The 13,389-nt window shown below is 41.6% G+C and overlaps 1 protein-coding gene across 2 annotated transcripts in view; it reads right to left on the bottom strand.

The window, feature by feature from the left end:
- LGR4 (leucine rich repeat containing G protein-coupled receptor 4) overlaps nt 1–13,389 on the bottom strand; it is an 81,007-nt gene that overhangs the window by 58,675 nt on the left and 8,943 nt on the right. Inside the window, exon 1 of one of the 2 annotated variants that reach the window (XM_014889813.2) lies at nt 12,619–13,178. The exons of the other annotated variant lie outside the window; for it this stretch is intronic. Coding sequence (XP_014745299.1) covers nt 12,619–12,803 — 185 coding nt within the window. The 5' untranslated portion in view covers nt 12,804–13,178. Of the gene's footprint in view, nt 1–12,618; nt 13,179–13,389 lie in introns of those variants that run through there. 2 annotated transcript variants of the gene reach the window in all.

Here is a 13,389-nt window from a genome sequence, read left to right as displayed (position 1 = left end):
AAAAACGGTTTTAACAAAGAATGTATGCACTTAATCCCTGCTGGTCTTTATTATTTATATTTGCTTTTCTTTCATCCATACTGTGTATTAAGTAGGTCATCACAGAAGGCAAACAGAAGGATATAGTCCTGTGAAATTTCCACAAGATTAAGTATGGATTGCTTTGCTACCATAGGAGCAATCTGTCTGGTAGCATTGCATCCCATTCATCTTATAAATACATTTTAATACTGTATGACTAAACAGCTGCCAGTAGAAAGAAATGGTTGAATTAATGGCGTTATCAGGTAATCTGAATGTCTTTTCCTTTGTACCTGTATTGCCCCAATAGAGTATTGAAAAGCAGTGTGAACTGGTGCTTTCCTGCTGAACTCACAGGGCCTTTAGTTAAGGAAGAAATGTTTAGAGCTTGCTTATTCAGTACATCTGGTAGTTTACTTTCTGCAAACTGAAGCTTAGCATGATATTTAAAAGGTATAATTTATGTTTCCAAGACGGCTCCAGGCACTGCCTTGTTTGGAGTTGCTTACCGAGCAACTATGCTTCTCCAAACAAACTAATGTGCAGAAGCACAAAGGGCAGTAGAGGTAATTATTGGAAGGAAATCTCTCCCTAGGCCAGAAAAAGAATAACTAAACTTGTGTGTGTTAAATCACATGGGGAAGTGAACACTGAAATAATTACTTGAATTTAAGTGATAGCAAGACCTATCCACAATCTTCTTGAAAATAAATTATGGCAGGGATAATATAAAGTAGGATTGTGTAGGCAACACGAAGGTAATATCCCCAAACTTCATTCACAGTTCTTTGTATAAACGTTCACATTTTCCCTTACACACACACTACCCACAGCAGAGAAAATCTTCAGTAACCCAGTAATTAAATGAGTGTGCTGAAACCTAAAGCAGTTAAACTGCCTTCTGCAATCTTGGATTCAACAGAGTTTACTTATTGCTCATTAATCTCCCCACAGATGTTATCTTTGTAACAGTTTAAAAAGCTTAAAATATGACCAAGATTTTCAATGTTTAAGATGCCTCTTGTGCTTCATTCACCACTTTGTCTAAATGCATGCAACAAATGGCAATAAGTATGCTGAGTTTCCAGCCTAGTCCTTCCCCAAAAGCCTTGGGCTATTGTGTGAAAGCTTAATGAAAGCTATTTGCACCGAAAAGCTGGTAAAGAAAAGCTGTAACTGAATCTCCTCCTTCTGAGTTGCACACCTGGAGAAAAGAGCCTTTCCAAGACATCAGCAGTGCACTGCTGCTGCTGACAAGATCGCAGCACAATAGGGCCTGTTGGTGTTTTTAACTGCACATGCAGTGATTATTTGCTGAAGCTTCTTGAGTGATCTGCATATATTCTCCGAAATTATACTATGTGTTAACTTCTTTTAAAATACAAAGCAAATACAGAGCAATATCCTGTATTTCTAATATCTTATGCAACTTCAGGGAAACCTAAAGAAAAGACCGACTATTTCATAGTGACAGGTTAAGAAGTAATCCCATTTAAGGCTATATGTTTGAGGTCCCGAAGGAGTTAAGCAACATCTCTAACACTGACAGATCTTAAGGCTTTCCCAATAGTTTTGCAGATATGAATACTTAAGATATCTGCTGCCTCAAAAGAGGCATGTGCTAGCACCATTCTGCTGCAAGAACCGGTCTCCTTTACCAAACTTTAAAATTTTTAAGTCACTCTTAACTCTTTTAGCAAAGCCCTTAGATTAAGTTGCTAAGCCAGGTATCTATACGTTCCTGCACATTCCCATTGATGCACAGTAGAGCTAAACAGAATTCACCACTATCATATATAAAGCTTCTACTTCAACACGAACATGAGCAGGGCTCAAATCCCAAGGCAGGGTGCTACTACTCAATAGTTTTTCTTTCTTTAAATTAGAGATGCAAAACACTTTAAGACTGAAAATGGTCACATGCAAAACTACCTCTACACTTTGCCCGTTGATTCACACTGAGAGTCGTAAGTTCTCTTAGGAAACTACTTTTCTATTTGACAGTTCAAGGAAGGCACCAACAATTAAAACTTACTTAGCACATGGGATGACAGTAGGCACTACATAATTCTTGTTCTTTTTCTCAGTAACAGCACAAGGCAACTCATGTATCATCTTCTGAAAGAAGTGGGTTTTTCTGAAATATGTACATATATCATAAACACTGCAGAATCCTCGGTTTCTCCATTACCTCTAAAGCGATGGGCATTTAGAGGCCAGAGATGAAACAGAAGCTGCCTATTCCCATTGAAGATGGCAAAGGAGAAACTGGTGGGAAAGTCAATTTGCATAAGAAGGTGGCCAACAATATCAATCTTGGCCTTTTTATAATAAAATAAATCAGACTGAGCACCAAATTCACTAAGGCAAGTTCAATGAAAAATGGCACGAGGGACAATTTTTTTATATGTTTACATTATTATTCCACTAGTCTCTGTTCTTGATGGCACTGAACAAACCCAGACCAGGTGATGCACTTTGCCTGAAGGACATTGGGAATATATCTGGTGAGACAAATACCAAGGGTATTTGAATATTTATCTGATGTTTGTTACAGAATTTCTCCCTTTCATGCTATTAGGGGAAAAAAATTATTTTGTGCAAGTGAAGATACAACCACAGTGCAAGCAGTCCTATTTCAGATATATTATTTTTTTCCTGTTTTTTGAATACACAGACTTGCTTTACTGGCATAGTTGCTCAGGAGAGTTGAAGAGTTTTAAGGAGGTAAAACCGGTCTTGGTGCAATACTGCAAAGTATTCTGCTGAAGACGTAAACAACTGCCACTTATTATCCCAAAAACAAATTAAATCCCTGCTTAATCCTCTTGCACATTGAGATATTGTATATTTTTGGTCTGAAAACTAGAGGCCTGCCCTTGCAGCAAGCAAAGTTAAAGAAAAACAACATGTAAACAAGCTAGCTGAAATTTTTGAAAAAAACGTAAAGCAAGAGCAAGTAAATTCTAAATAAATGACTGATCTGATATTGAAGAGATATAATGACTCCAGTAAACACTTAGCAATAGTAACACAGACAGCAGATTTGCCCTTGCCAAAGACATGGATTTTCTACACCCAGCAAGACTCACACTAGGTTCTGTAAAATATTAACAGTTTTGTCAATATTAGCCCATCCACTTTCATTTTTGTTTTTTAACCCAAATGTTAAAACCAACAGCAGCAAAAAACATTAGCAAAAGGCAGAAGCCTGAGCAGGCCCAAATCATCAGTTACTATATTCTCAGGGTAGGACTCTTTTCAAAAGACCGTTTCCTTTTCTCTCCCTAGCTAATTCCAGGAAAGCCACCAAGACCCTAAGAGGGCACCCAGCATGGTGAGCATTTCATGTCTCAAGAGAACAGCTACTTGAGTGAAACTGTAAATAAAGGAGATGAACATGATGAACAGAAGAATCATGTAGGCTGCTGCTGACACTGGCTTTGCAAAATTCCCTTAAAGAACGTGTAAGTCTGGCAACTATCTTCCAAACACTGCAGGGCTCCTTTCAGTAGGTTCAAGGACTCCTAATTTGCAGGAGCAGCTCACAGAACTGCTAAGAGCACTACTACAGGCATGTCCCCCAGTCTCAACAAGGTTACCCCTAGTTAAAAAATACAATATATTTCTAGGGCTTCCAACTATGGCACCTGAAAAAATGACAACCTCTTCACAGCTTCTACATGCACAAGTGGAGTGAAGGTCAGATCTACCAGTTCTGCCACATGAAAAACACCATGCATGTTTCCAGACAGAATGACCCACTGCACCAGAGAGAAAGTCACAGGTTTCACAGTCTCTTCACTTATCCAGATGAAAAATTACATCTGCTACTAATCTGGACCAGCATTTAGAAAACAGCAAAGAAACGTCTCGAGTAAGAGTTATTTTAAAAATAACAAAGTTTTAAAAAGGACAGTCAGTTTATCAAATTCTAATAACAACAAAGAAAGGACTGATGCTATACACCACCAACTCCTTCTGCCACTCAAGGAGCAGCAAGCTTCCCCAAACATCCTTTCCTGACCTGCACCATCTCCTCTTCCAGCAAAAGGAGCAAACTGTCCTGCTTTCCAGCCACCACCCTAAAGCCCTGAGTGCAGGAAAAACAAATTCTCACTTGACAAGCTAACACACTGCCATGTCCTTTTGGATAACAGGGAACAGCAGGTGCCATTTTGTGCCGTGAAAGGGGAAGCAGTGGACACAGGAGAAACCAACCCCCAGGTACATCCCAGCAGGACCCGTATCTGTGCTCATGTCTTTTGCATATACTGAACACCAAATACCAACCACCACAGTGCCCAAATCATTGAGAAAAAACTCTGCATAGTACCACATACAAAAGAATGAAATGCAACCACAGTGAACTGTACTGCATGGTCTCTGCAATACTTTTGCAATACATTGCATTACTGCAATGTCAAAACAGCATTGTTCTACCTCTGGGGTTCTTGTCCCACCACAAAACAGTGCTGAAGCACAACAGCTCCAGCAAAAGCATTTTGATAGCTCACAGTAAACTTTATGGCTAGCTTAGCAATCAACCGTGAAGTCTGAAGCCTGCAGGCCCCTGCCCTTACAGGCCTATACATGGCTTTCAAAAATGGCACTGAAATAGCCCATATGTTTCCTTTGTCAGTGACATGCCTATTGAAAGCACAGCCATGCTGCTCTCCCCACCGGGGCAGGCTATTAATCTGCATGCAGATGTCAAGAAGGTAATGGCAAAACTCCCAAATTAGAACACATTTTCAGAGAGCAACCTTATAAAATACACAACTACATCTGCAGCATTATTAAGCTAAATTAAGCAGATTCAGGCCTTCCCTGTTTCCTCTGAAATTGCACATTCATTTATGATTCACTACTAATTGTGTAATTGTTTAAAAGTCCAGACATATTTGCTTAAAAGTTTTAGGGTGAAAAAAGTCCTTGCAAGACCTATCATTTCACCACAACTGGCTGGAGAGAGGAATAGAGGAGGCACATCACTTTAAAAGAAAAAACAAAAGCCTTCATATTTCAGTAAGAAAATGCTCCAATGAGAGCTGCAAAGATGGCTGTTTACTCTCCAAGGACCTGATTTCTGAGGGTGCTCTCCACAGTCCTCTCAACAACTTCACCTGACTTTGGATTTTTCTTAATTTTGGTGGGTTTTTTCCCCACAGTAAATAATTAGCACTTGTTCTCTTGGAATCTGCCCCATAGACAGAACCTTCTGTGCAACTTCAGTCTTGTCTTCCAGACCATCATGATTTGAGGCTCCTCCTTCTTTTTTAACGCAAAGCATGCAGGAATTAGTTAGTATATTTGAAAAAAAAGTGGTGATGGTGTTCCTAGTTTTTGCAACATATTTCCTAGTCCTAAGGAAAATTTTAACTTTCATAATTTTGATTTTAGATCAAAAAAAACAAAAAAAATTCAGACTCAGAAATTACTTCAAGTATATCTTTACTCTGCAAAATCTTGAGACTGAGTTGTCAAAAGTCACTAACCACTGTCTCAATTACCTAAAGGTGACCAAGCTAAAAAAAAAAAAAAGGATTTTTAATTACATGTATTTATCAATATTAGATTTGAACATCAATAAAAAAACCTCAATACTGATGCACACTAAACATCAAATTCCAGCAACAAATCTTAAATGTTTTAGAGTTATCCGACATTATACCAACATCTGAATACATTTAAAACTGCTGTGACTTGAGAAACATGAGAAACTTTTTCAATTGTGAAGAAAGTATCATTCTTATCTTCCACACACTCGTTATTTCATATGTATCCTTAATGAACTGCACTCATCAGATACGTATGCAAAAAACACACAAAGGAAACCTAAGGAATTAATATTTATTTCTGCCATGCTATGGAAACCATTTTTCCTTTGATAAGACATCAAATCAAGCAAAATATATTTAATAGTATACCTTTTAGTAGGTTTAAAAAAAAAAAATTCAAAACTTAGCCGAAGTTTTACTAACTCCAAAACTTGCTGTATGACTAAACCAGCCACCAAAAAAAAAAAAAAAATAATACTCCCTTTTAACTCAGTAAATAGCAATAAAAAAACACAGGAAAAAAAAAAAAGAGGCTGATAAAAATTCCTGAAATGGTATTCTTATTTCCCAAAATCAATATATCCCTCACAGATGTCAGACCACAGTCCACCAGGGAATATATATCAACATCACCTGTTCAAAAATAGCTATCTGTATTTTTTTAAATGTTATCATATTGGCTGACATTGTGCATAATGCCATCAGCTGGCTATTACCCATTCAAATTCAACAGCAGTTTTCAGACACCAACTTTAAACTGTTATTTTTCAGATCACTACAGTCCTCTCTGTGGTTTTGTAAGAGATGTATAATATCATTGTGCCTTCAAATTCGTGGTGAAGCGAAATACAGATTTCCCTCTTTCAGCAACAGGAGTATGTTTCTGGGAAGTGGAAAGTGCTGACCTTGTCACAATTCTGTAACAGTTAAAAAATTCAAGAGTAAAATAAAATGGGTTCTGCTAAGTATGTATTTTAAAACAAATTACATACGATTTGAAAATATTGGAAACTTTCAATTCCAGTGAAACTCACTGACAGGAACATGAACTTAAAAAAAAGGCAAAAAGATCAACTGCTTTGCAGGTACATCACAGGCCATTTTTTCATGATTTAATTATACTTTCCAGGTACTCTTATATTTACTGCTTCATGTTTCAAATTTGGACATACCAGGCTTTATTTGGAACAAAATAAATCTCAGCCTGATTCTGAAAGAAAAGCTCTCAGACATATCTATAGTGAGAACAGTATTTATATAGTAACACCAAGATCTTCCTCTTCACTGTGTGAACTCCTGTGCCAACCATCACTGCATACAATTCCACATCAACGAAACCAGCTGCTCACCTATCAGCAAAGGAAATAACAGTAGCTACCTCCAGAGTTGTGAAGGGCAAGCTAGTGGTGTGAGTGCACTGCAAACCAACATCACATGACCAGAAATCTCTTTTTCAGGCCAAAGTTTGAGAACATCTTATCAGAAACTGCAACAGTACCTGAAAGGCAGATAGGAAAAACTACAGAAGAGTATTTCTCTGTAGCAAAATCCTGGGTCACTGTTGAAGCAGATGGTGAATCTACAAGGTAGAGAGGATGGCCAGGGACCTCTAATCCATGACATACTATTGATATCTCTGTAAGCAAAGGTCATGTAACATTTAAAACTCTGTTGCTTCAATTTACAAGTTTCTTCAAATAGGGAATGGCTGCTTCTGCTCTTATGTACGTTCTCCTACCTTTGTCTCCTATTTCTAGGATCATACAAATCTCTCTGATTCTTCCTCAAGCTTTTTTTGACTGTTTGCTTCTTCTATAAAGACACCCAAAAACACAGTTTGGCAGCACACAGGTGCTGCCTGAAACACATTCACCCCTTAACAGAGTAACTGCTGGCCATGAAGTTTCATGCAGCCTTGCTGAAGTGAACCAGTCCCATCCATTTTACTCTCTCGTTTTTTCCCAAAACAAGAGGCAGGCAAACCTGGGCTGTTGGCAAATCCTCCAAAACACAAACAGAACATCAGCTCCTACTCATTCCCAACATGAGGCTCATCTTTACGAATAAGCTTTTAGGAGATGCACAAGGGTGGCTGAGAGGATTATCTCTGAGATTCAGAGATACTCCCAGAGCCCCGCAGATACCATGCTCTCTAAAATGTGATAGGGGTGCTCAGCCCTTTGGAAATCTAGGCCAGTAATTTTCTCTGGGTAAATAAGAGCTTGTGTTCTGCAAAAATTGCTGGCTTAGATGTAGAATACAAAACAAAGATCCTTGCAGAGGAGGGTTTAGTTTTGTTTTGTTTTTTAGTCCTTATATTACAGCTTCCATATTTTCCCTCTCAAGTAGATAGTTATTAGCAAATTCCTCTCAAGAACTAAAAAGGCAATTATTTACTAGCATAAACTTGCTTACACTAAAGTCCAACTTTATTCCATGCTGCAGACTTATCTTAGTATTTATTCCCCAAAATCACACTTACAAGCCTCTGCTAGTAAGCATCAAACAAGAAACTACATATTGCTCATACAAATGAGCACAGTGTACAACATAAATGCCAAACACCTGAGAATTACATGCTATGGCAGAAGATTGGGAATTTTGGGGGAGGGATAAAAGGTAAAGAGGAAAACAAAAAATTTGATACCAACTCTGAAAACACCAACAGCTTCACTTTATGTACACTACCTAAAAGCATCTACTTTTTCACAAGACTGACAGAAAAATTGGCCAGCTTAAAATGAAGGTAAAGACTACAATCCTCGGGTGATACATGCCAGAAAGACTGTTGCTGGAATCACTGAACGTTAAGCAAACTGAAATACTCCTCCTGTCTGTGGGGTTTCATGCGTCTGTACAAATATAACAACATTTCTGCTAACTTATAGGAATATTCAAAATGAAATGACATGACTGTGTCTTTCTAAAAGAAGTATGGAATTACTACTTGCCATCGCATCACCAGTATTTAGCACAGGCAAGTGAAAAACTAAGTAGTTTACCTGTAACAGCTTCAAACCTCTAATTAAGGCTTTTCTAGATAAGGCTTTTCTACCTTAGGAGAGACAGCAATTATGTTACATTTTCCAGACTCAAGGTCACATCTGGACATCTTCACTTTTCACCATAACAACTCTACCAGACATCATTAATAAAACTCAGACAGGTCCTTACTATACTTAGATATATGACCACAGCAGTACACTAAATATCTCTATCTTTGTACCAGGTATATTAGAAGAAGATACCTCACACCTCCCTACTACGTTTTATCGCCATTCTACACAAAATTAACAGCGATAGATTAAAAAAAAAAAAAAAAAGCAACAAGCTCTGCTCAGTCCAAAGAGAACCACATCATTTTGCCATTAATGCATAAATACATAAATAGAGCAAGGCATCTCACTCAATCATGAGAGCACGTAGGTACTTCTAGACAGCATGTATACCAAATTACAGATGGCCAACTCTGTGACTGCTGAAGCAACCTGTAGTAAAACACAAGAGAATAGATCTCAACTGCCACATCTCGACCTCATAGTTAGTGCACAACAGCACACAGAAATACAGCACTATTAGGTTAAATGAGCAATAAAAACCTGAAGATCAAGATGACAATTTCATCCTGAAGGTCTATCCCCTAGTCTAGGGCAGCCAGAGCTCCCAAACCCCCCCTCCCCACCTTTCACAACTCAAAGAAAGTAAAATTAAAGCAAGGGACCCTACCCTGAAAATACACACAAGAAGCACTAGAATGAAAACTATCTGTATTGTTTTTGTATTTCAAGTGCCTAAAATACAATAGCAGGCACTGAGAAGGGACTATATTCCTCATGGTTGTCAGGCAAGACCTAAGTCAGCTAGGCCCATGGAAGATCTCTCCAAAAGTAATTATCTAGAATTACCTGCTTTTTATCTCCTGCACAAGACTCACACAAGTATTAAACCCTCCAAACTGGAATTTGAGTTCTCAAACTGACATCAATGATAAGCACAAGCACATGTATGCCTTACCACAATTTCCACTCACTAGCATGAACTCTCCTAGAACATGGCACGTGAAACATCACAGCAAAAATCAGGAGCATACAGCCTTGAAAAAAACCCAAACAAAAACCATTTTTATATTTTAGCACATGCACCACTTGCACAGACGACAGTTATTTTGCAACCAAGCAAACTGAACCTTCATAAACAGAAAAACTGGCAGATGGTAATTAAGAGTTACATAAACACCTACCTAAATTATACAGAACAAACAGAGTTGCCTACAGTAAAAGTATCAATTATCCTTGGTCATGTCTTCCCAACTCCCTCTGAGTTCCTCCCCCTCCATCCCATCCCCTCAGAAAGTTCCAATCGACTGCTGTCACCTGTCTTTTCTGAGCACTTGTACATCTCCCAATAATCTCTTCACTGAGATGTCTGCAGTTGAGACAGCTTTATTCAAATAGCACCTCTCAAAGTTCACCAGTGACTCAAAAGTAGTGACCAGATACTCCATCTTTTCAAGCTGCTCGGTCTGACAGAATTATCCTCCAGAGACTTCACCATACTTTGGTAATCATACTACCCCCACTATCACACCAGCCCCTCTCTCCCTGCTTTCAAACCACCTCAGTAAGCAAGAAATGAGCAGGGGATCAGTCAAGAGCTGAATAAACAGAAATAAGGAATATGAAGGGTATTCTGTAAGGATATACCTTTAAGGCTCTACAGAAACCCCTGCCTGACCATTCATGGCAGCACCTGGGAAGCTAGGCTAAATGATTAGACTTAATAAAAAGAAATTAAAACTTCAGGAAAATAACTAGTAAAAATGAAATACCAGGTTCCTTCCATAATTCTCAACCGCCTTAGAACTCACTCACTGCCAACATTAATTGTGAGCAACTTTTCTTCTGTTGTTCTCTCATAGCCAAAGCAAAAATCTAGGCATACCTTTGCTTTAGTATCACAGAACATCACCCGTAACACTCTTTCAGCCATCTCCATGCTACAGGCTCTCTGCTGCCATGGCTATCATCAAAAACTAGCCCTGTAGCAATGCTAAGGGGCTTTCCTCACATCATTAAGGTGCCTGACATAGAGCACAGGAAAGTTTTCTCTTCACAAAGGTAAGGTGCTTTGCCATGAGACAAATATGTCATATAACGGTGTGATTTTATTTTCTTGTCTTCTTCTACAGTAACCAGCTCAGCATCTCTGGCAAAACTATACATTGTCCAGTTCAAGCAGGTCAAAAGTGAGGTTTTCTTATTGCCTCCAAAACTGTCTTCTAGATACCATAAACTTCTAGTGGCCTCACTACACGAGAGACTAGTTAAGCCCAGAAATACCAAGAAGTCATCAATTTCTTTCCCTTCTGTAAATAAGGAAGCAGGAACTATACACAAATGGGGATCAAGAGTATCCTCCACTGCCACAGGACCACATGGATTCTTCTCAAGTTCAAGAAATCTTCTTCTCAAGTTTAAAGAGCATAAAATCAAAACCTACAAAAACTCATTCCAAAATACACTGAAGCATGTGCAGGTCTCCTCTCACTTTTGCCATGTCACATCGGCTATGTGAAACTTACCTGCACAATAAGAAGAAACTTATAAACTTAAACTCTTTGGTAGTCTTATCTCTAATGGGTGTTGGCTATGGCAACTTGTGCCCATTAGACAACTTATGTCATGTTGCAGACACTCAGGGATGTACCAATACATTTTATAAGATAGCCAGACAATATAGAAGCCATCAAATCTTATGCTTAAATGCAGCTTTTACCGGAGAGACTTCAAGCACTTTATTAATTCGGGTAACTTCCCTGTTTTATCTGTGGAGGAAAGAACAACTAAAAGAACCAATCCAAATATGTAGAAGAAATTGGAAACCTCCTCAGTACATTAAACATCCAGTAACTAAGAATACACTTTGCATATTAAGTGTAGGCAAACAAAAAGAAAAAAAAGGGGCAATTTTCGAAGGCATACACCAATGTTGTATTCTGACAAAATAGCAATTCAGTACCGATCTGAAACTATGCACCATCATTTGCTGTAGTGTGCTGTATTATATGTTGTAAACACAGCAAAGGTTTAGTAATACCAGACTTGACCACTGGCCCATATTAGACCTTGCTCCACCCTGTGAAATCTGCGCTGAGAAGTGGGGCGAGACTGACAGGTTTCATTGTGAAACTTAACAGGTTTGTGGATTAGCAAAGCTAACGTATTGAAAGCTGCAAATCCCTCCTCGGTCATGTCTCTACAGAACAGCACTCATTCCTCAATTAAAATTTTATTATTAAAGTTACCAAAACTCCACACAAGATTTACAAGTTTCTGCCTGCTTTACAACATTATCATAGAATATGAGATAAAATGTTTTAAGAGTTTATCTTCATTCCCGAGCAAAACTCGATGAACCTTCGATGTTTGCTGTTTTTTTCGAGGTTTCCCCGTGCTTTACCACAGTGAAGATTTTGTAAAAGCGAGAGCACCGTATTTAACCAGACTTTTGCGTTCATCGGACTGAAAATGCCTTCACCTTTGTGGGGAAACTGGCTAGCCTAGCAACTGGTTTCTGGAGAAGAACTAGGAGAAAGGCGATTTAGGGCGAGGACACCACGCTGAGGCACACACATGTGAGGGCAGCAGCTCCCCCCCTGGCTCAGGGCGGCACCGGGATTGACTTGAGCCCCACCGTATCCCCCAAGAGCTCCCCTTTCGCTGCCACAGGATCCGAGCAGCTCCCTCCCAGCCTTTTAAACCGCCAAGGCCGATCCCTTCGGGGTCGGCCGGCTCATGTCCGCCCACCGGAGCCCCGGGGTGCCGCCTCAGGCTCTGCCAAGCTCACCTGCCGTAGCGGCGCCGGGCCCTGCGTGCGGCCCGGAGGCCTCACCGCGAGCTCGGCCGGGAAGCGCGGAGGCCCCGGAGTCGGCCGCGTTAGACCCGCAGCAACAACAACCACATACACACAAGTGTCGGGGGTACCCGCCGCGGCTACCTGCCCGCCCGTCCCCAGCCCGGCCTCTGCCCCGACTCACAGGGCGTGCGTGAAGGCGCTGAGTCCCGGAGGCACGGCCGCAAGCCCCCGCCCGGAGCAGTCCACGCCGCGGTCGCCGTCGCAGCTGCAAGGGGCCGGGCAGGGCGGGGGGGACGCTCCGCCGCTGTGTCCGGCCCAGCTCCCCAGGCCCCAGGCGACGAGGCCAAGTAGAGCGAGACACCGCATCGCCGACCTCGCCGACCGCCCAGCCCCCCCGGCCCGGCTGAGCTCGGCCTGCGGCTCTCCGCTGGCGCCCTCCGCGTACCGAGCCTGGCCGGCTGCCGGGAAAACGTATAAAAACCCACCAAAAACAACAGCGCCAAAAAAAAATCAAAATAAAGAGGCTCCTCCGTACGGCGCGGCTCTGGGGCTGCCTTAGCGGGAAGTCAGTCCTCCGCCGCCCGCCTGCCCCGTGCACAGCCGGCAGCGCTGCTCGCCACCGCTCATCTCAGCCCCGCAGGCAGCGCGACGGGGAGGCCCTGGTGGTCCCGGGCCGTGCGCCCCGGCCCCTCGGCAGCCACGGCTACGCTCGGAGCACCCGCCCCTCCCGGACCTCGGTCCTGCAGCCGCGGCGGTTCCGCGCCCAGGGCAGAGGTGCGCATGCTAATGAGACAGCCGCACCCGCGCTCCCATTGGCGCGGAGCTGGCGCGGGGTGCGGAATATGTAAAGACGAGCTCGGCCGCAACCAACGGACGCGAGGGGCGGGGCCGGGAGCGGAACAGCCCCCTCTTGGCCGCGCTGCCGCCGCACCCTCGGGACCGCTCCCTGCAC

Source organism: Sturnus vulgaris, chromosome 18 (assembly GCF_052056855.1).
Source record: "Sturnus vulgaris isolate bStuVul1 chromosome 18, bStuVul1.hap1, whole genome shotgun sequence".
Taxonomy (NCBI): domain Eukaryota; kingdom Metazoa; phylum Chordata; class Aves; order Passeriformes; family Sturnidae; genus Sturnus; species Sturnus vulgaris.
This window is presented reverse-complemented; position numbering and strand designations above follow the sequence as displayed.